The sequence below is a fragment of the Ooceraea biroi genome, chromosome 3 (genome assembly GCF_003672135.1).
Source record: "Ooceraea biroi isolate clonal line C1 chromosome 3, Obir_v5.4, whole genome shotgun sequence".
NCBI classification, from domain to species: Eukaryota; Metazoa; Arthropoda; class Insecta; order Hymenoptera; family Formicidae; genus Ooceraea; species Ooceraea biroi.
Window position 1 is genome coordinate 11,279,563 of NC_039508.1, and position 22,955 is coordinate 11,302,517.

General features: G+C 45.5%; 1 protein-coding gene across 2 annotated transcripts in view; it reads right to left on the reverse strand.

Annotated features, from left to right (window-relative positions):
* The window catches only part of LOC105276991 (polycomb group protein Pc), a 45,325-nt gene extending 23,653 nt beyond the window's left edge, over positions 1 to 21,672 (reverse strand). The window contains exons 1-2 of one of the 2 annotated variants that reach the window (XM_020030872.2): positions 19,727 to 21,672; positions 15,138 to 19,648 (exon numbers count right to left, since the gene is read on the reverse strand). In XM_020030872.2, the coding sequence (XP_019886431.1) occupies positions 19,368 to 19,648; positions 19,727 to 20,858 (1,413 nt within the window). In that variant the 5' untranslated portion in view covers positions 20,859 to 21,672 and the 3' untranslated portion in view covers positions 15,138 to 19,367. Of the gene's footprint in view, positions 1 to 15,137; positions 19,649 to 19,726 lie in introns of those variants that run through there. The other variant, XM_011335092.2, reaches the window with a different exon arrangement.
* Positions 21,673 to 22,955: the final 1,283 nt, after the last annotated feature.

The following is a 22,955-nucleotide window of genomic DNA, read 5'->3' on the forward strand; positions in this document are numbered from 1 at the left end:
ATCTTATTTTACGCCTTCATGTCTCTTCCAGCCGGAATATAAACGGAAATTATGCGGCGGGAAAAAAATAAAATGGAAAAACGCAGTTGGGTGGTCTCACGCGCTCGTCGACGCGTTTACACACGCAAAGACGCGTGCACGCCGTTTAATTATTCCCCGGGAATCCGGCAATTTTCCGTTTTATCGCTCTCCCACTTTTCACAACCCTTGGCAGAAGAGGGTTCCTCGCCCCAGGCTTTCGTACCGTATGGCGGCCATAGCTCGAAGGTCGATCCACGTTGTCTCCCGTCGTAACTTACAAGTGCCTATTTCTTCGCCTACTCCGCTCGTAGGTCATCCTACACCGCCCCATTCGCCATAAGGAAAAACGCTTTTCCATCGAAGGTGACAAAAGAAACCCGCTTGGCCACGTAAAATAAATGGACCGATTTATGAGCCGCAGCTCGAATCCCGGCTAATCAAGCGCCCGCCGATAGATACTTTCCCTCGATACTTTCGCGATAACACTGACTACAGAATTACGCTTCAGGTTTCAATTCGTCAGAAAAACTCGTCGTCATGTACGGAATGGCTCTTCGAGCAGCTATGATCGAAGATTCCTAAAGAATCCTGGCGATGCAGCTCTGTAGCTTATTAGCAATGAAATTAACGAAAGATAATTAAGAATCTGTATTAATCCTTGAAACCAGTTTAAAGAGCTATATCCTGCGGCGGTTTGCAGTCTCATATACTTACGTACTTATGTATTAGGCACCTACATATAACGGTTAATGTAATATTATTACTGTGGTTCTCCTGCATCGCAGCGTCATGTTATCTGTAGCGCACGAAACCATCCGGACGACGATGGTGGACGTCGTCGTTCGTGGTTTTCTTGTCACATACGATCACGAGATGTCTCCTTTTAGATACACGCTTTTATTAATCCTAAACCCGCGTGGCAGCATTAAAGAATTTCCAAGCTTCATTAGAACGCAGAAATTGCGAAATCGCGATGCTAATCACATCGTTACGGTTCTTTCCGAGGAGAGGGTTACTTTTATCAATCTCATGCTTTTCAAGGAGATCATGAGTTTCAAGATCATCGGCTAAACGTCGCGTATTCGCGAATTTATCCGGCCGCGCGTCTCGAGAAGTCCGAAGCCGAAAGAACTGACACGCTCGGTAATTCACTCTCGCCGAGAAAAGGGCGTCGCGACGTCGCCGGAAGTTAACGGGGGGACCGTGTCTGGCCCCCCGTGCCCATCGCGCGTATATCACCGTCCCAAGTTTCGCGGCCATATAGCCTCGCGTTCCTGCCCAATGACCGCGGTGTATTCGCCCCATCCCTTGTGTCGTCGCCCTCGTAATACCAGCCGGGCGGAGCGAGCGGCAGCGTTCTCTCTCGCGCGGTGATCAACCATTTGTCACCAGGCCGCTGGATTTCCCATTTTCCGCCCGATTTCCCGGCAACGACACTGATATCCCCCTCTAAATGCGGCCCACCCCCACGTCGTCCGCATCCACCCTCGCCCTTCCGCATCGGTGCGAGGTGGAAGAACGAGGAGGTGGTGCGCTACCCCGGCGTCAAAGTATCACTGCCGGCACTAGGGAGGCCATCAGGGGTGTGCTTGTCCGAGAGGACAGGATCCGATATCGTCGCAGATAGAATTCGAACATGTTACAGCTGGAATGTGTTGTGTCAGTCGCTCTGCGCGTGCAAAATGCAAAGTTGCAGAATTGGTATCATCATTGATGATGAAGGATGTTTTTTTGAAGGCATACATTTTCGGGGTGTCTAATCCTGGTTGCTGGAGCTTGAAATTGGATGAAAATTAAAGTAACACGCGAATTCTCCGTTTCAGAATTATGTCTTGCTTTCGAGCATCTATTTATGTACTTGAGAATTAATTTGTCAAGATCCTCTTTAGTTCTTAATTTCGGATCATCATCGCGGCATCATTAGCGTCTCGATACTAAAACGACAGCCATTCACGCGAGCAAGGGTACGCATTGTAGGTGTAAGAACAGCCCTGAGCGATCCTAACGATTATCAGCGCCCAGGGGGTGTGCAACCACCGTTGTCCTTACCCGGAGGATACCCACACCGACGTCGTTACTTGGTGGGGATCGTTGTCGACGTTTGCGGGCGACGCTATTGGGGAAAAGCTCATTTTCGCTGTTAGCACCGGCGCGCCTGTGGACGCTCGTTTGTTTTCCACGCCAACGCCATTGTCATCGTCACCGAGCGGAAAATCGATACCGGGCCTTTGAACGACTTTCGTCTATCGACGAGTAAGGAGGGTGTATAGAACACGGAGTGCTTTTCGTCAATGTGACGAGGAAGAGGGTGGAAAATCCGAGCCGAAACAATTTTCGCGAAAATGTATCTCCGGCGATAGATGTATAATTTTATTAAATTAAATTAAACAATCGTTGATCTTTATGAATTTGCTTACTGGCAAATAATTGGCGATTTGATGTAACAGAATTGGGTCGACACTTTTTTTTTATCAACGTTCATTTCGACATTGGAGCAAAAAGTGCACGGCGTAAAAATGGCGTAGAAGCGAGGATCTCACTTCGCACTGTCGTACGTGCGGAGCTTCTTCACGTTCGCTGATTTCATTGAGCGGGACGTGTAATGACGCGGTTATTATATCTCGTATGATAATATAATATTCCGGAAGAGGCTCCGATAACGATCATGACGCGCCATTCGCGTAATGAGGATCGCGTGTGCCCTTTCGCGGAGGTTGAGTACTCGAATGTCGGCAGAATGTTTTCCTTGCACAGCCGCCCCCGCCCCTCACTCTCTTCGGTAATATCTTGAAACATCCGCTCTTTAAGGGTGAAACGCGATATCCCGCCGCTCGTTCGATACCTCGTTATTATAATGTGGCTAACACTCGTTAACCTTTACGGGGGAAGTCTAATTCGCGCTAGTAACAGTATCCAACTCCGAGTTAACCGACGTTTTTGCTTCATGTTTGCGATCATGTGAATTGCATTTATTACAAAGCCGATGCGTATCTGCGCACAACCGTCTTTAATATTTGGCATTACTTATTCATGCGGCGTGTGTAATTGTATTGGATTTTTAGAGCGTGTCGGGGGACATAACTTTAGAATGTTTAATTATTATTATATTGTATATAAAATATTCGTGTGAATGCATAATATTTTTGTATAATTAATTTATCCTAAAAAGAGAAAATAAAATAGGAGATTTCTAAATTGGTTAATCCAACATTTCTCAGGGAACAATTTGTAAGCAGGTATGAAAAGGATATAAAAAATAACGTATGTCGCAAAATAAATTTGTGTTATTAGGCACTGCAATAGGCAGTCACATTACGTGAATGTTAACTTAATAGACAGAGGTTACAATATAAACGATTTTAATTGCGGCTACTCTTGACGCTTTCGCGCCGTAAATATAACTCATAAATCACATCAAATTATGAATTGAATTTTGTGTGACGTCGTTCTTAAGAACGCGTCACACTAAACTGCAACATCATAAATCGTTTCTTTTGCCGGCTATATCGTCAGCCGCGCGATGATGAAGCTACCAGAGCTAGAGTAAGCGGACGTACACGTAGCTGAGATTGCATAAGGCACATATGTCTTTCATATCGTACGTTATTTATCCCGATAGCACGACGATCCCCACCAAGTAACGATGTGTTGCGCCTTGCAAGAACAAGCAAGAAACAAGATAACAACGTTATATGACACATATTAAAAAGTAATATAAATCATTTATAAAAAAAAGGTAAAATTAGGCAGGCAACAATTTCTCTTTCCTTGCTCAAAAATATCTATTTCTCAAATGACAAACGCGTTGAACGAGTTGAAGAAAATTAAATTCCTGAGGAAATTCTCATTTTTCACGAACCTTGAAGGCGTCAGAAAATGTGTTCAATGTGTTCTCAGTTCAAGTTGTACAATTTGACGAAATGTGCAACTGTGATACATGCGATTGCGTAATACGTATGACGTATGAATCGTTATACGTTATTTATTTCATCCACACCACTTCAGGTGAGGTCGTTCGATTGCTGCATCATATATACAGCAGTAAGTGGACTGGTTAATGTAAGCATGATATATAGAAACTGTAAAGACACCGTGTGTTACAGCCGCGAAAAAGTGTGAACTTTTCCGTGAACGGAAGACGTTACGTGGCGTGTTTGTTTTGCGTTACGGTATTACAAGTGTTATATTCTACGAAACAGCATTTCAAAGAGCAAAAAAAGAAAATCTTTCTAACTGTGCAAGATCTGACTTCCGCGCGCACTTGGTTTAAATGCCAAGAATTTCCTCTTTTCCAAAAGCTTTGCACAAAGATGCAGAAACTGTCACGTGAGTGTGCCACGCGCTCGTGCGTTCTACTGTGACACATCGTTCATTTTACTCTCTTTAAACATTAAACCATCGCCGTCGCCCCGAATCCTCGGCATATTAAACTGCCAACTGCATTAACTGCAGTCTTTCGCCTTACCGTTAATAATAAAGTGCTCCTAACACAGGTAAGTCGGTATATGTGTAGATATTGCCCGCACCTTATCATAGCGCGCCTTTACCTTTGCTTTGACACATAATTGCGCGATATTCTTCTATACTCGCCTTCATTTATATTATTTAATAGCATACTACGATACTCTCTTAAACTATCGTACGTGCTATAGAGCACTTCTTTCTGTGCGTCACAATCTTACGGGTACAAAACACAAACAGGACCGAGGAAACACAAAGAAAGAACGAGACCAAGAGAGATAGAAGTAGAAAGAGAGACCGTAGGGATAAATCGATCCTTCCAGTCGTTAGCACATTGGGCATGATAGGCCTGCACGATACGGCCGGCCAGAACGGCCATGTTTGCGCTAGATTAATGTCTCGTGGACATGAACCGCGCGCGTTTCACATTCTTTAATTAGACAGGTCAGGAAGTCATTCGCCGCAAGTCACAGCGCGATGCGGACCGACGCGCCGCGAGTTATCTCGAAATCTCCCGGGGTTGGTTTTTACAGTAAATTAAATAAGCGGACGAGAGCGGGAGTCGACAGCCGCGAGTCCGATTGCGCGATCGAATCGCTCATTATGCTCCTAATTATGCGCGCGCGAGCGCGCCAACGATACGCTCTACTTGTGATGCCGGGAAGTTCATGATTAACTGGCTGTCTTCAGTCCTACGGGAAGTGACGACACGTTATGTGCGTGAGGAGGACGTTCGTTCAACGCTCAGATCGATCGCGTCACCTCGCTCTGTCCTCGCGTGAGGCTCGTCTCTCATGATCCTTGACTTAGCTGGATGTATCAAGGATGTTGGGTATAAATAGTGTTGTGTGCGTTGGAATTTGATGTGTCGATGTGTAACTGAAAATAATGACAGCGATAGAAAATTCCCGTGTTCGTGGAGCACTTTCGTCTCGATGGTATGCGTAATTCGCGCACCCATCGGGGATGCACAATTAATAATGTTAACGATACACGCTGCGAACAGCGTCGGGGTTTAAGGTCGCTCGTAATATCAGTCATTGCGAAATGCTTGCGGGTAATATCAAACGAGATGATTCTCAAACGAACATCTGTTGTCGAGTCGACACACAGGCCGAGCGACGTTAAGTGACTCTTGTTTTTTTCCCTCGAATCACAGGGGACGCCGGCCGTAATTAACGTCTATCAATTACGAATTGCCAGATTGCACGGTGCCGCGCTACGTCGTCGAGAGTCCTTTCCGGTACTGACGCTTCGCTTTATAGCCGGTCTTTAAAGGCTACCACGCACTACCCGCGCCCGCGTCCGAGGAAATTCATTACCCTCGCCGCGGGAAAATCGCAGTGTTTCCAGAGCGCCGTTAGTCAGTCCCAGTGAATTTCCCTGCTCCGGTCAACAACAAGAATGTACTTTTTTATTCAGGCCGTTGGATTTCACGTTGGAGAATCTCTACGTGCACAGCGGCTCTGGGGGGACGCGAGTCCGATTAGTAAGTCGATACTTTAATATTTCAGAATACCGCTTCGAAGCTAGAAAAATTATTGTGCGTTTTTCAAAGTTTCACTGCTATCATCAGGCAATTACGCAAACGTTGATTTCGGCGAACAGTTAAGCATTCTCGGAATTAACGGTATCATGGCATCGCGTGGAATAATATATATCGCGACGTTGCGAGGGGGGAAAAAGAAGAGAAAAGAAGAGAGATTGCTCGCGACACGAACAAGAGAGCAAGAGGAACGGAGCGACATCGCTAGACGGTAGCAGGGATGAAGGGGAGGAGGGTGAGAAACACAGCGGAAGAAAAAGGGAAGAAGAGCTACCAATACGAATTCAAAAAGAGAAGCAGAGCCGCGGAATAGAGCCATAAAGGCTTTACTGCTCGCGTCAGACCGCGCGGCTCGCGAGGCTCATTGTTTCGATTTCGAGACTTCCGTTTGGTCGGGACAGCTCAGACCAGATGCCTATTAACTGAGAAGATACACGCGAGTGCAGCGCGCGGGATGAGATGCACCGGCGCGCATTCATAAACGGTTGTCGAGCTGTGAATGGCGACGTTTCGGCGAAATTCGTGGGCTATTTGAAAAGAAATTTTTGTCTCTATTATATAGAAATTGCGGACGGACAGGCGGCCGTCGGTAAATTAGCTCTTTTGGCACACGCATCGGGCTAATAAAATAATGCTGACATCAGTTGTTTTATCGAAATGGAACTGCGGGTTAAATATTAATAGGTGGGCCAGGTTTTATTTTGGAGAGAGAAATCGCGTGACGGATTTGAGATCTGCAATTTATCGCAATTTTAAAGTGACTCGCTTTAAAATTGCGATGTCGAAAACAAACGATGGACACTTTTCCAAAAGTACTCCAAAAAAAGAATACTCTCTGAAAACTAAAAACAGGAGTAATAATATCATGTAAACAGCCATTACCGAAAACATTTTGTAAAATGAGGGAAAATGAGGGTGCAATCGTTGAAAAGTGATATTAACTTGCCATTATCTTGGCAACTTGACGCGGAGCGCAGAAAGCTCGATCTCGCGTCGCGCTTCGTTCGTTTTCATATGCAAATCAATTCGGCGAGGTAGCCATCTTTTCGCTCGATAGCATCGGGCCTCCGCGCGCGGAGCTTTATTACGCTGCTAATTAGTTGGGGCGCGGACGGAAGGTGCTAAGTGAAACAAAAGGCCCGAGCTGAATCGCAAAGGTCACTTCGGATCGAGAAGAAACGGCCGATTTTTCTTTCCGCTCGCCTCGTATCGCCCGTCGCATCTGCCACGACTTCCTGTCCCGGTTCACCGCTAGGAATTAGTGGCGAGTTTTGCACCTAAGGAAGTTCTATTCACGCTCAATAATGGCTAGTGTTGTTTCAGTCGTAGGACCAACTCGAACAATATAGGTAACACAGAAAGAGTAAATTTTGACAAACTTAAATCTCGTCAGAATTTTGAATTTCGTTTACTCGATAATTTCTCGCTAATATTTTTGAGATTTCTATAGATCAGTATTTATAAATGAATTTTTATAGATCAATTTCATTGACGACTTTTATTCTTCATTGAAGACAAAGAAAATTAAGATATCTTAAGAAGTCAAACGGTCAGGTATAACAGACATCTCTTTCCTTCTCGGTCTTTCTCTGTCTTTCGTACAACTTTTTTGCGTAATCTTTTCTCTCTCCATCGCCTTCGCGCTCCTGCGTACTCTTTCCTCTCACCCCTTTTCTCGCCCGCTGCATCCTCGTTTCGGATTCCCGTCGATTGTGTCGGTGCGTCGGTGTGTCCAGTCGGTGAGATCCGGTAAAAAGGATGCCGCTCCCGCGGGCATCTCTCACAATCAGACGGGGCTGCCGAAAAATACGTGACACGCGAAAATCAATTTCAACGGCGGTTGGCTCGGACGGGGTTAGCCGTAAAAGCCATTGTATCGATGCCCCGACCAGAGGGAGACGGAGGAAGACGGACGTCCTTTCTTCTACGCCGCGCACAAGAGGAGGACCTCTCTCGAGGGGACCCCCGCGCTATATATGCAGCTCTTGTCGAGCGTGCGAATTTCCTGTGGCTGCGGATTGGGTGTTAAACGATGTTTTATGCGACCATTTGCGGCTTTTTGGCCAGTGTGACTTTCGCGCGAGCGAAATTATGCTCGCCGACGAATTCGCGCGGCGATTCCTAAATGAACGGACGTCGCGCAGCAGACATCCGGCCGCCCGAAATCGAACAGTCATCGAATCGAAAAACTTCGACTTTTCGAAGTATTCCGAAAAATCGCACCATCGGCAAAAGTTGTACATTTTTTATGGCCTTACAAGTCAATTCTCCTGTTTGCTACGGATTTACTTTAACTTCCACATTCGGTTTTTAAAACTTCTTGTATAATTATATAATATTTTTATAAGTTTATATTCTTTATAAGAGAGTTATAAATTTTTCACGCATATATCTTGCGAGAAATGAAGGGATTTTCGTCTCATAGACCTGTTTTCAGGAAGAGATGCGACTTTGAGGGATGTTTAGTTACTTAGGATTCAATTAAGACGTACATTATCGCATCGCGTAACGCATTGGGTCGAGCTCAAAGTCTCGGAAGGGAAACATTAGCAAATGTGTCAATAAAGACTAGGGAGATTTACGCGTAAGCACACGCGCTTGTCTCCTCGTCCCCTGACGTACACCGTTCCTCGAGCGTGTAATCTGCCTCGAATTTATTTCTATTTGGTCTCGAGGGTCGGCTATGATTTGCCCCGCTAGAAATCCTTCGAACGTGTCACGAGGGAGCGATCTCGCTCATGTCTCATCATGTTGCAAGAACGGCAACTCATTAAGGTAACAAATCAATTGCAATTTTAACGAGACCAACAAAATCCTATCGCATTAACGATAACATCGAATATAAAACTATCGACATTACCTAACAACATAAAAAAATCATATACAGAAAATACAAACTGGTTTATTTATGTCGAATTATATTTCGAGTGAAAGTCGAGAATGAAAAATTCGCAATAAAAGGTTCTGTGAAATCCGCGAGCGAGTAGCGCGGCGAGAGGGTAGAGATACGATGGAGGGTTGTCGAGATCCAAGGACGAAGCGGGAAGGAGAGGCGGGAAGATCCACGGACAAACTGAGACGGATCGGTCGCATAAATCTCCAGGCTCGGTCCAATATAAATCCGAAGGCAGCGCGTCGACGCCACACCGGCGGGCATAAATACGACTTAGCAGGCTGCGATCTCCAGCAGCTAATTGAGAATTATTTCCCCGTGATAGTAAGTGGCGGCGAGATCCCGCCGTTCGCTCGCAGTTCCCCGGCTAATTTTCCCGGGAGTTACGCGAGGGGCGGGGGGGAGGGGGAGAGGGAGGGCAACGGCAGGGAGAAAAACCCAATTGAAACTGATGCTTCGATTGAATTCACGAGATATTACGCGCGAAGCCACCGAATCGAATGAAACGATAATTTACGTCGAGCGAGGAAAATGCTTTTAAACGTCCTGAAAAACCGGATGAGAAGTCCACCTTTTCTCTGCTTTTCGGAATTTTAAAATACCTTTTCTATGATATATAGTTCTTTTGTGTAGTTTTTAAATGCTTTTTTCTTTTCAAACCTTTTCAAACGTTTCTAAAATTTATGATAATGCACGTTAACATTGCTCGCAACTTTGTATGGCAACTTCCCGTCAAAACTGAACACGTCATGCAGGACTATACATGAAAATAAGAATAAAATTATTAACAATTTGAAGAACATGCAGTCTTTTCTTACATATAAATGTTATATATTGCAGCATCATTTTTCAGTTTTTCAATTGAATAAAGTTTTCGTTGGCGCAAATCGTCTCGATATCATTTTTGTGCAGAAAATACATATTTAATCAACAACATTTAGGCCTTTTTCTGTTTCTTTTAGTAAAAAGAAGTTTTACGTCATCATCTTTGGCTTTACAGCCCTTGTCCCCTGACAAGGGTTCTGGTCTACTTCTTTCTTGTATATATGTGTTGCGCACATAGATTATGATACATGACATCTACGGTACGGTTTAACGTCGGCTATATTGAACTTAAGTTTTATTGGCAGAATTACTCTCGAGTGTCCTGCCACTGCCTTTTGAGAGGAAAGTGAGCGGCAGAATTTTCGGTTCTTTCGGAGATAGCATCTGGGAAGACCTTGGACTTTGTAGAGCAATGCGTTGTCTGCTACGCTTGTCTTTTGTCTAATTTTTTTCTTTTTTTCTCAAAATATGACTAACCATTACATAATACATGTGCGTGGATGAATACTATATTTAACGAAGGATGCAATTCTGAAGCGCACAAATTGCAAGCTCGGGAAAACATACGCGATATGTATGAAAGTTGTTTGATAACTAATTAAAAAATATATAAGTGTATATATATATGGAATTGTAAAAAAAGTCCGTAGCGTTGTTTTAATAAAAATTTCAAGACAAAATTATTATATGAATAAATATTTATTCAACTACATATTCGCTTCTTGTTTTATTAACATTTGACATCTTTGTGGTTCATGATTCCATCTTTCCAGAACTTATCTTTTTTTCATTAAAAAAAAATTAAACGATGCTACGGACTTTGGTACAACATATATATACGTCAATTATCATGTCAATTGATATGATTTGATATTAGTGCCGCAATCTCATATATTTTCTAAGGATTTATCAAACGACCCTCATAACTGGACTCTCGTTTAGCTTTGGTGACGAAGAAAATGAGAATCAGAGGGAGGAGCGAGAGTGGTAACTACTTTTGTCCGTTTCGAAATTTCGTTTGTTCGTTTGAAGTCGAGGGTCTCGAAAAAGCGCACTTGTTCGGAAACCGAATGGTCACTTAACGCAGCGGGATGCCCGTAGTAAAAAGTTTTGCCTGCATTCACACGCGCAACCCACGTTCGCAGGAGCCCAAGAGAGGGAGGAACTGGCGTTTTGTTTGTTCGGTAAACTGTCACAACAACTCGAGAACCAGAGGATCCTCCATTTCCCTCTCCTTCGGCAGTCTCGTTTCCTCGAGTGCTGGAAATTCGAGTGTCGCCGCTCGTGTCACCATACTTGAGTGTGATTAATGTACGTGTTTTGTCAGGACAGAGGCAAACGCCACAGCCGGAAGCGACCAATATTACCAAATCGCATCGATCTCTCCGAAAATAATGCAATTGAATTATTGAATAATAACTGAGAAGAGAGAAGAGAAGGGAGGAAAAAAGAAGATAAATAACCGAGCGAGCGCACCATTTTACTGTGTTAAATTTCTTTGTTGTTCTTCGATTTACAAATACCTATTGTAAATCGAATTGATTGAGAGATAATCGATTATCTCTCGCTTTCTTTTTTACACTAAGAGAAAAAATGGTTGTTAATTTACTTATAATTTACAGTAAGTTTCTTGGCGGATAACAATATTTTTATTGCACTTTTAAATGACGAAGAAAAACGGTTTCACTCAAACAAAAAATTACATAAATTAACTCAAGAACGAGAAAATTGCAGAATGTCGCGGGACACGGGAGACGTGAAACTTGATCTCTTGAAATCTCTTCTTGTATCTATCTTTTTTAATTACATCATTTCTTTAATGATCTCTTATTGAGTTGCTCATGAAAATCATCAGCGTTTGGTCGCACGTACGTTCTTTGCGGCTTCGGATTGAGTTCTCACGCCGTTAATAATTCGCGCAGAAATGAGTATCAATCGACGAGCTGTTTATGACGTGTATAATAATCTATGCGCAGTGCAATGGTCGACTTTGTAGCTTTTTACGACGCACATAGATATTACTCGCAGTAAGCACCTGCCTAAGTAAGGCAATAAAATCGGACAGCAGATAAAAAGCTACTTCAATGGTATGCAAGATGCAACACTGAAAAGCATTTACCTTTCTTGTCCAAGTCACGTTTGTCCTTGCACGTATCATGAAAAAGAGACACAAATGTCACGATGCGCTTCTGTCAGACGAAAAACCTATGTCGAATCGATACATTTCAGATTGTCTATCGCGCAAAAGAATCAGCCTTTGTCGTCAGTACAATAATTATAACTTTGCATAAAAAGAAATTTACGAATCAATCGCCAGCACGAACGTTACAGGAAATCACGAAGTGAGATTCACCGGAAGAGACAGCATGAGGAAAGCTGATGATCGGCTCGGTAAATGTCGGCTCATTTCTAGAATCAACCTTGATCTTAATTCTTGTAGTTTGAAAAGCAAAGTAGGGGCTATACATATATTATACGCGCTGCCAAAAAAGGCGGACGAAAAAGTGAACCGCAGGGCCCCATCGGCGGGGCCCTCTCTAGCGTCCAGATTGTAACGTATCAGGTCCCGTAAATCGATACCCCGCCGCGGTTCCCGTTCGGGGCATCATCGGAGCGAGTTACGGAGCCGCGGAGCGGCCGAGGGGGGAAATAAGAATGCCGCGTAAGTATAGAGAGCATAATAATCAGAAGTAAATTGCGAATACGTGAGGCTACCGTATTGTAGGGATCCCCGAGGTGTATCCGCGGTTTCGTTCCCGCCGTGAGGCCCCTCCTCCGTGGGCCAGCGGCGTTCCCTCCGCGGCAGGGTCCACTACGTAGGGCCCGCTTCTCCCCTCCCTCCTCTCATATGCGCTCGCGTCCGTGTGCGAGCGTCTAACCTACCGGTAATCTAATTTGAATCTCGGGGCCTCACAGTCGGGTAATGGAACACGTATCGAATAATATTACGAGCGATTCGATTCGATATCATTTGTAATTCCGGACTCGGAAGACCGCAGCGAGCCGCGGGTTCACGGAGGGACCCCCCGTACAAACGGGGGGCTTCCGACGCGTTATGTGAACGGCTCATTTTATCGTCGGAATAGCGGCGAACGCGGCGAAACGCGCGCGTGAGAGGATACCCGGAGAGACTTTGGGACCTCGTTGGGGTATGATGGGGGTACGGAGATGAGATCCTGCGGCCGTACGCACCTCTGAAGAGAATTCCGGCAATGCGCGATCCGTGTTTAAAAAAAAAAAATAAAAGAATGGGAAAAGTAAAAGTAAGCGGCGAAGTGTGGAAACAAGCGCCTTTATCTCGAATATAACCGGTAATCATCATGCAGAGTCGGAATTTCCCGCTGCTATTTGCGATCTTGGTATTCCAATATTTATTGTTTAGACCTGACTTTATATCCTCAACAGTCAAGATGAACCTCTGTCGATACTACTTGGAATTGTGATCTTTGAAATTCCTTCATGTCTTCCCAATCTCTTTTAACATTGTTGTATTTTGTCTTATACCTATTTTTTAATATTACAATCCTTTTACAAAAATATTCGATTGACCGGAAAATCGATTTTTAGCAAAATTCAAACGCAAAACTTTGTATTAAGAATTCCTCTTTCAACCTTCCTGTAAAAAATCGTTCGTTTATTGCTTCTTCAAGATGTATAATATTTAATCTATGATTTCTAGAAAATAAACCTATAGCATTTCTTTCAGTACTTACAAATGAAACTAGACGCACAATTTCGACTCGGGCAATTATATACTTCCAAGTGCAAAGTAAGAAGAGAAAATACTTGATGTAATAATTTAATTTTTACACTTTCTCGCTGAGAAAATAAATTGAATGAAAGGTCGCTCAATCGCTAGATTAGATATGTTGAGATAGAAAGCGATTACGTGGAAAAACAGTGCACATATACATGTTTTTGTAATAAATGGGGCATTATCTTTTTTGTCAAGCTCATTTGCTTATAGTTTTCGCAGCCGCCAACAGTCAGCCAATTAATTAAATCGAAATGTAATGGTTAATATCACTTATCGTTAATTTGTATGAATTTCATGATTTCGTATGATTTTCTTGTAACGTTTCCGAGACGAAATACACGCGTTTTATAAAAAGAAAAAAATGATTAGGGCTTTCCATTAGTGTGCAGCTATTAGAAAATGAGGCAACTTCACAATTATATGTCGATTAATCCTCCAGCAGCATTCATTAATACGTCCGATCATTTAGTGGTGTAACATTAACGGAAATTTAACAACTATCAGGTATATACAATATATTAGATTGGATATCGCAATCTTGCATCTAGTCATCGATAATAGGGCATCACGCTGACAAACTGAGACGTAACAATATATGAAAAAAGATTTCAATCTGGGATTTTTAATTGGATTCCCTAAATTCGCTCGTTTCGGAAATAAATAACTCTCTTGACAGAAATAAATCATCGGATTATTATCACATTTTTGCTTTTGTAGTTCCAATATAGTCAACTACCATAATCTGACCTAATAAGCGACCCTAAATTTTTGTCCAAAGCATGTCGTTGCAAATAGTAATTTTCTATTCTGATATTTGAAACTACCTGAAACATAGGACAGGCCTAAGGAAAGTTATGGAAGAAAACTAACGAAGTTTTCAGGAGAAGAAGAAAAGCAGTGAAAATGCCGAAAAACTCCCATTTCGTCGGTCATCTTCACATACTGTCGTCGTCGGAAGTCGCGAGCTGCGTTTTCTGTATCACGCTATATGCAAATGAGACATATGCTCTCGCTGAGCCACGTAATAAATTACTCGTACATATAGGTAGGCCTAAAATTACGTACCCCACTGCCCCGCGCGCCACGCACGCGTGCACGCACGCACGCATACGGCGACTCGCACGCATGCATAAGGACCTACGTAACACGTGTCACGGACGCATGTGTGCATGTCGTGTGCATGTACGTTTGCTGGCCGTCTTATGGGATAAATACGTGCTTTTTACTCGGACGGATTTGAATGGACGGTGCGCGCGCTCGCTCGCGATGGTAAACCGTCCTTTCGTCGCAGTTCGCCGTTTTAAAGAGGTAACAATCGCCACCGATCTTTTCGTGCCCCCCTCTAAGTCACGGTACACCACCGTAAGGAGAGGAAAAGTCATTGGTGCACGCGATACCGCGAGCGATCGTGACTTCTTTTGAGGATTTGCCACGATCTGACGATTTGAGAAATCTGTCGGGAGTTTGCGAGCAAATTTGCAACAAAGTATTTTTTTAATGAAGCTTTACGATTAAACTTCTGCTCTGAGTTATTTACGATTTCTTTTGGCTTTCTTCAAGCTCGAGAAAAAAATATTCGCTCAGTTACGTCGATTATTTATTTTTTATCTACAATTGAATATTTTTTCGGAATATTTTTGTCAAGAGAAATCATTTCAGGACAAAGAGACAGTCCACCGGAGAATCTGTTTGCCGAATTACTCTAACATGTTTCATCCGAGCGTAAATAAAATGAGCAGACGTTTTCGCTTATCTTGTTGGTTTCTGTATACGAGCGCATCTCTATACCAATCCGTTTGTCGGGGTGCGAGTTGACGGTCAAAATAAACGTGGGCTCTTTTGTGAGATTGGATTTTCGGGTGATAATTGGGGAAGAAGTGTCCCCGTGCGCGCACACGTGTATAAACATCAATCGACCTCCCTCTCATGATTACCGACGCATCAAAAATTTTCCGGTTTCCCCAGTCCGATTACCTGAGGAGGAAAATCTCCCGTCTGGAGATCCGGCAGAGAGATCCGCTTGTACATGAGCTCGATCGTAAAGCAGACGCCGGTACTTTATTTCGGCGCGTCCTCAGGAAGGCTCGTAAAACCCTTTCGTTTCCCGAGAGGCAGGCATCACTTTGTCGCAGAATCGGATCCGCCACAGTTTAAGATCGCCGGTCCAGCGATGGTCTCCGCAATAATCATCGTAAAATTAAACGTCTGTGTGTGCACCGACGACGAGGACAGCGGCACAAGGATGCGTCTGGCCCTACCGTATCGAGACGGCAATTGTTACTACCCTCCAGGAACTACCCTCGTGATCGGCTATTATTTACCGTGGATTCGTCATACTTTATGACGTATTTCCTTCCGAAAAGGAAAAAAGGAAAGGAAAGTGCAGCCTGTCGTTTCAGCATGCCGACAGAGGCGGGCATGCATCGCGGCACCGTCCACTAAAGTAACGTAAACAAGGAGCATGGATTTCTAAAGTGAGTTTTACGATCCTGCAGAAGTGCCGATATTTTTCCGGGAAGCAAGCGCGATAACTAGAGATGCACAGAATCTTACTAGGACCCGATTGGAAGGGACCGCTGGACCAAAGCCGTTCTCGGTAAAGAGAAGAGCTCGTTATCTTCGCAAGCCCACGCGGGTCGAAGAGAGTTCACGAACGTGCCCACTGTTGAATGCACAAATCAGACCACTAACTCCTCCCAGATATCGAATCGCAACGTCTCTCTAACCCCGTTCGCAAAACCCCGCGAATTCTTGACCCCCGCGCGACGCCACCCCCATAACACTCCGATAGCGCGCCTCGATACGCGAAATCGAACGAGTGCCGATCGATATCTGCGTAATGACAAATGCGCGCACGACGGGCTTGGCGCGCGACGACTGTACTTATCCATTAGTGGCGATCGCGTAATCGCGCACTTGTGCCTCTCGTACGCCATCAATCGTCGGCGGCCAAGCTCGTGGCACCTCTTTTGAAGCTAATACTCGCCGGCATCGACATAGGTGCCGGGGCACGGCGTGCACGCCTAATAATAATATCGCGCGAGAAACGTGCGCGCCGGCAATGATCGTCGCGCGCTGAGAAAAAGTCTCGTCATTTAATTACGGTACGCATCTAGAGCTCGTAACTCGCGCCGCCGCGCCGGCCGCTAATATTAGTGTCGTTCGCAGAAACGCGCTTCTGAAAAGCGATTAACACAATGCGCGGCGGGTGTTAAGCGCGCTGCGATTTCGCGCCGGCCCGGATCTCACGCCGATCTCGCGATTCTTGTAATTGGAATTATTGTGAGGCTTAACGCGCGGCTCGTCCAGATTGAGGCGTAAACTCGATTTGAATTCAGACCTCGAAAATATTCCTCAATTTATTATTATTATTATTGTTGTAATCTTGATCTATATATTTTCCTCGTTATTATATTTTATATTATTATTCCTTATTCACTAATTCAATAATAAACTATACACTACATGCGTTATACGTAAAAGATCAATTACTTCGCTAACGATTTTTCAGCACAGGTCTAATCACAGATCGCTGAAACAGGAAAGAAACAGCTCGTCGTCTCCACGACGTTTTGGTGAGAGCTGCGCGAGGTATTGTGAACAATTAGAAAATATATCCGGTCGTCACACTCGTAAGAGCCGTCATTATTACTGACGTATACGTTGTGAAGGTGTGTCATGCGTCACGGAATTCTCGAGCAGAACGGAAAGGCGGCTGTCCGCCGCAGTAATCTCTCACATGTCGCTTCGGGACATCGCAGATGCGTGATCCGCGAGCGAGGAATCAATAGAGAGTTAAAGATCGTCGTAATACACGTGGATTCGCCGTGATCTCCCTCGGCTGACGCTTATTGCCCGGCATTTCCGTCACATATGAGAATTCGAGAAACACGGTAGACGGTAAAACGCTCCCGTTTCTGCGGCTGTCACGTTAATATCGGATGGTCGCGCGGGCGACCGGAGAATTTATCAATTACGTTTAACAAATAATGCGCCTCTTTACGCCGCGGATAATATTGTAATCAGCACACCGCGGCAACATGCATTATGCATTAACGATAATTAATTGCGCTCGCGCCGTTGAACAAACAGGCGCAATTTACACGATTAAGCGAGCGTTATTTAAACGACGTGGCGAACGACACCTAGTCTCAAGAACGCTCGAATTGGAACGCGCAGACTTCGAAGAAACGATTGTGTGTATGATTGAGAGAACAAATGACTTAAACTGTAATTGACGGATTGCTCGGTGTAATAGATTGTCTGTCACTGGGATAATGTTAAGTGTAGTGCGCGATGCAATATACGCACACAAAAAATTACAGTTATCCATCATTTAGTTTTAATTACGTTAAATAATAGCAGGAGCCAAGCGGTGGCTTCATCATATTTCTTTCGGTTATGCAACAGTACATTCCGCGGCAATTTCATTGCCTTATTTATATGTAAAACTATATTAATTATTCCTTCATTATTCATCCATTATACGTCCACGTTAATAGTGGGCGATTAGTTTTATAGACGGCAAGGATTACTCTTGATTGGTCCGTCACTCGCGACACCGTGACTCTGATTGAAAAATGTCGTTGAATCTAAGGATTGCTCCGGAGCAGCAAGTCTGCTGACTCGTATTTTCGGAACCTGTCACATCTAACGCACCACGAAATTTCAAGCGTTCCGTACGCGTTCCGAGACGCAGGGCCGAGTGAAAGAGTGTAAAATAAAGCGACGCTTTTGAAAGGATCGCGCGCGGGCCGCGCTTCCTGACTCTCTCGCCGGGAACATCAATCAAAATTAAAGCCCGTATTCATCGGCGATATTTAAGCTCACCAATTACGAGCGATAGGTTCTGCGAACGATCAGCGGCGCGTCTTCGCGCGCGTTCTACCTCGTTTGTTCGGGATATAAATTCGACGGTGGTGTAACAGTGGAATCCCGAGCGAAACTCTGCACGGGCGACTACGTTCGAGACTCGATTACGAGACGCAGAGACGATTTGCATTTCTTTTATTAAGTGTTATACTGATTATAAATACATATATGCTGACTGACGTCAATTTTTATACGACAGACTGAAGTTTCGGGGATTGGCGTAAAATTGAAATCACGTAATCGCAAATGTAAAGCGGAAGCAACATAAAAATGAGAACAAGGCTCGCACTCTGCGTTTCTGGAAACTGTTTACCGTTCCGGTAACAGCTTGCCGTCGCTTGGCTGAAATCGTGTGTGGTGCGAGGCGCGCGCAAAATTAATGTTTCACTGTGTATAATAATGCTGTAATATATTTAACTTGTGGATTGAATAATGTAGATTGAAAATAATACTTTCACGTATGCGAGAATCACGTAGTGGTGAGGCTAATGATTGAGATGAATAAATATTGTTGAATTTATTCCCGTCAGTAATATCAATCAATCATTTGATTTGTTAATCGAGTTTGAAACAATTTCACGTTCAGTTTATTAGCGGGGAATTATTGCCTAATGATTTCTTGCTGGAAACATAAATGCTTGGAACGTCTAGATAAAGTGTTTTCTGATACTTCTTTCTCGAGAAATATCTATTTCATATTGCAACGAGATATTCGCAGCATTCGCATAAATAAATCAGCACGAAATACTGCGATTCAGATATGAAATTGTTCGCATCAAGTAGCAGTTGATCTCACAATGTATTTATTGTAACAAGGTATTTATCAATAATTATACAACATGTAACAAGGTATTTATCAATAATTACACAGCATGTACAGTCGACTTTGACTTTCGCGCGTACGTTTAATTATATTTACTTAATCGTCGATCTTTTGGCTTCATGCAGAGACTGTACTGCAGAAGATACATCAAGTTCTTTTAAAACAAATTTTATTCTGCATTGGTTAAGTAACAGCGGAACGATTTAAACGAACAAGTATTCCAAGGAACAACAACTATTTTCGATACTATATATAGTAATCTATTCTTAAACATAATCATAAGGTTCATTAGAAACTTTACCTTACAAATCATTAGCAACGAATTAGCAACGCTCGATTCTCCAACACAATGAGACGTAAGAGAAAAGATCACGCTAGAATTCCATTCATTCTCCACGTATTGCGATAGAAATAAAACGAGTCTCAACGAGAGTACCGAAACGTCCATGTCTGAAGAACTCAAATGCATATTGACGCGACGTTTCTTTCGCAAAATTCTTCTATCTGCAAAATTTCTGAACAGCTTACCCTGACTATGCTCGCCCGCGTCGAAGGTCTTGCTGGTCATCTGGAAGAGGGCATCTAGAGGGCTGCCCTGGCCGGTGGTTCTCTTGCCGTTTTGACCGGCGTGCGAGCCGTGTTGCTGCGGCGTTTTCCTCTTGAATTGCTGTTGCTGCTGTGGCTGCTGCGACTGCGGCTGCTGGAGCGCCGGGTGATGCAGGCCGGGATGAATGCCCGCGTGATGGAGCGCGGCGTGATGATGGTGATGATGGGTGAGTGGGTCCGGGCTACCGGAATCCGACACGGAGCTCCTTCCGGACGACGAGGAGCTGCTCAGTGGCGGCTCGCTGATGGAGCCGGACATGGACGCGAGTGACATGCCCATCAGCGAAAGGTCCCGGGGCCCGGTTACGTGACTGTGATGGTGATGGTGATGCAGATGGTGATGTTGCTGCTGCTGATGCTGATGCTGCACGTGACGATGCTGGTGTCCGACACCAGAGTCTACCGTGTCCCAGGGACGAACAATCTTCGCCTTTGGCCGATGCGAGAGAATATCCAGGATACTGAAAGACTTGACCCCTCGATCATTGGACTCCCGCTCTCTCTCGTCCTCGTCGTCCGAGTGTTGCATCTGCACCATCTTCAGACGTTTGAGCGGTTTGAAATAGTCGTCTGCGCCAGTAGCAGTTGCACCGCTGCTACCGGTCCTGCTATCCACATCATCCTCCTCCTCCTCCTCGTCCTCCTCGTCGTCATGAATCGTCGTCACCGAGTCGTTGCTGTCGCGCGTCTTGCCGCCGGTCCGGCCGTTCGACATCCTGTAGTCGCCGTTTCTGGAGTAGTCTCTTTCCTCGTCGTCTGCGAGCGAGTCTCGCGGGTAGGACCTTCTAGGACTCAAGCGATCAGCATAGTCCTCCCGGGAAGAGGCTAGCTCATCCTCCGTGTTGGGAGACACCACCACTAGCGGTAGAGGACTAGGACAGCCTACGGAGATCTCGTCCTCGTCGTCCTGAACGTCCCCTCGACTGGGCGATCCTCTGCACGATGTCCGTCGGTGACCCGGCGAGCCGCTCCCGCATCCAGGCGTCGCAGCGCTCGAAGATACCGTCGTCGATGGCGACATCGTGTAGGATTCTGTCATCTCCGTAGTGCACATACCTACCTTCGCCTCTTTGGGGAAAAGGTTCGATCTACCAGTTGGAGCACTCAATCAAAACACACCTGATGATTCGTTTTGCGGCCGATTGGGGCCGCGAAGGTTCAGCCCTTCAAACACCACGCATTCTCACAACGTGAGAACCTGCCTCTTCGAGGAAGCGGTTCACCAGATTGCCGCGCAATCTTGTCCAATCTCATTCACTGGTTTAATATCGTCCGGGCGATATTCCGCCTCAGACGCGACCGCCGAACTCTCTCACACCGCCGTTATCGACAACCCGTGAACGCGCGCGGATGATTCCTCATCATCCTGCCGGAGCCAACGCACGAGTCGCATCGTTCACTATCTGGACCCGTCTCACTCCCGCGGGAACATGTGTCCCAAATCGAATGTCAGCTGCCGAATGAAAAGTCTTGTTTTCTTTTACTATTTTAACACTGTCACCACTGTCCTATTCGACGGAAGATCCAGGACACCATGCGGGAGTCTCATAGCGAGGTAAGGCAAAGCGAGCTATGCAGCATCCTCATCTTCCTCAGCGATGCCCGCGACAACCTGTTTCTGGCAGTAGAAGAGCCCGGCCAGGGTCCCTTTATCCGCTATCCTCACTGAACACCAGCACTTGTGAACAACGTTACGAACGCGTTCGGACGTTGCGGAGGTAACCCGCGGCAGCGAGCGAGAATACACGCGCGAAACGTCAATACGTCGGCGTTTAACGAGCTTTCCGGAGCCCAGGTGGCAGCGGTTGCCTCCTCTCTCAGACCAGTCCAAGCCGGTGACGCGAAATGGTACGGTGAACGGGGGATCCGTTGGCGCGGCGTCGGGCAAGCGCTTTCCTCACGGCCGGCTCGGCGCAGGCGTAGGAGGGTGATGGAGCCTCTCCGATCCGGCCGTATGCCTTGAAGCTGTTGGGTCGCTGCTACGGCACCGGGTACCACCTCCGTTGTGGGGACGTACCCTTTGGTAGACCCGGGGGCCGGGCTAAACCAAACCCCGCCTACGGTACTCAACATAGCCGGCGCAGCAAAATGACGTCGTCGCCGCCGCCACGGGATGGAATTTTTACGAGACGTACTTAACGTCCCGCAGCACTGCGGCGGGCGCGACCGTCCTTCCTTCCTTTCGCCCTGGCCTCTCTCCTCTCTCTGTTCTTCTATTTTTTTCGATTTTTCTCTCTCTTTCCCTTTACCCTCTGCCTTCGTGAAGCTCCTTTCGTCTGTGTTCCGCCCTCTCTCTCTCTCTCTCTTTCTCTTTCCCCCCCCCCCTCTCTCTTTCTCTGCCTTTCTCTACCCCTGAAATTGCTCGCTTTCGCGTTCTCTCCCTCCGATGACGCAGGACTGACCCTCCACGACGCGGAGGGCGACTAACGAGGGCCCACCGTGATTTCGTCCCACCCGTGGTGCGTGGATTTCGGCCTCCACCGCGAGCGGGCTTGGGAACGGATTATCGGGCGGAAAGTTAACGCGGACCGCGTCTCTGTCTCTCCCTCTTTGTCTCTCTCTCTTGATACCCCGGACGATGGACGACTTTGAGGCGGCAGGCGACCAACAGCGTTTGATAGGCGCGCTGTATTCCGCACTGGGGAACCGAGGACTCGTCTTCCGTAGTATTATGCATTATGCATTATGCATAACGTCTCTATAATTTGCGTTTGTCAGTTACTTCCTCTGTTATTATCCACGTCTTTCTACTTTACCTGTTATCTCGCGGTTATTTGAGCATAAAATATAAGTATGTAATGTGATACGGGTATAAGGATATTTTTATTCTTCTCCTTTCCTTTTTCATATTTTGGGGCGGTACTCGTGAAATTAACGCGGTAATGCCGACGTGTAAATTATACCCGCCAGTTGCAACGCGACAAAGTCACCGGCTCGCGCGTCGAGCGCAATTTGTTAACGCGCACTGTCAATCAGTAGAAAATGTTGCCGATGTTGTGTAATAGAATTTTAAGAAGAAACGTAAGATCATTTTTGCGGGGAAACCTTTCGCGTCTTTTAATCATTTCGAATTGATCCTCGAAGGATGCAATGTCACCGCGCTATCAGACTGATTCAAACAAGCGGAAGTACTGTCAGTGAGCCAGGGATG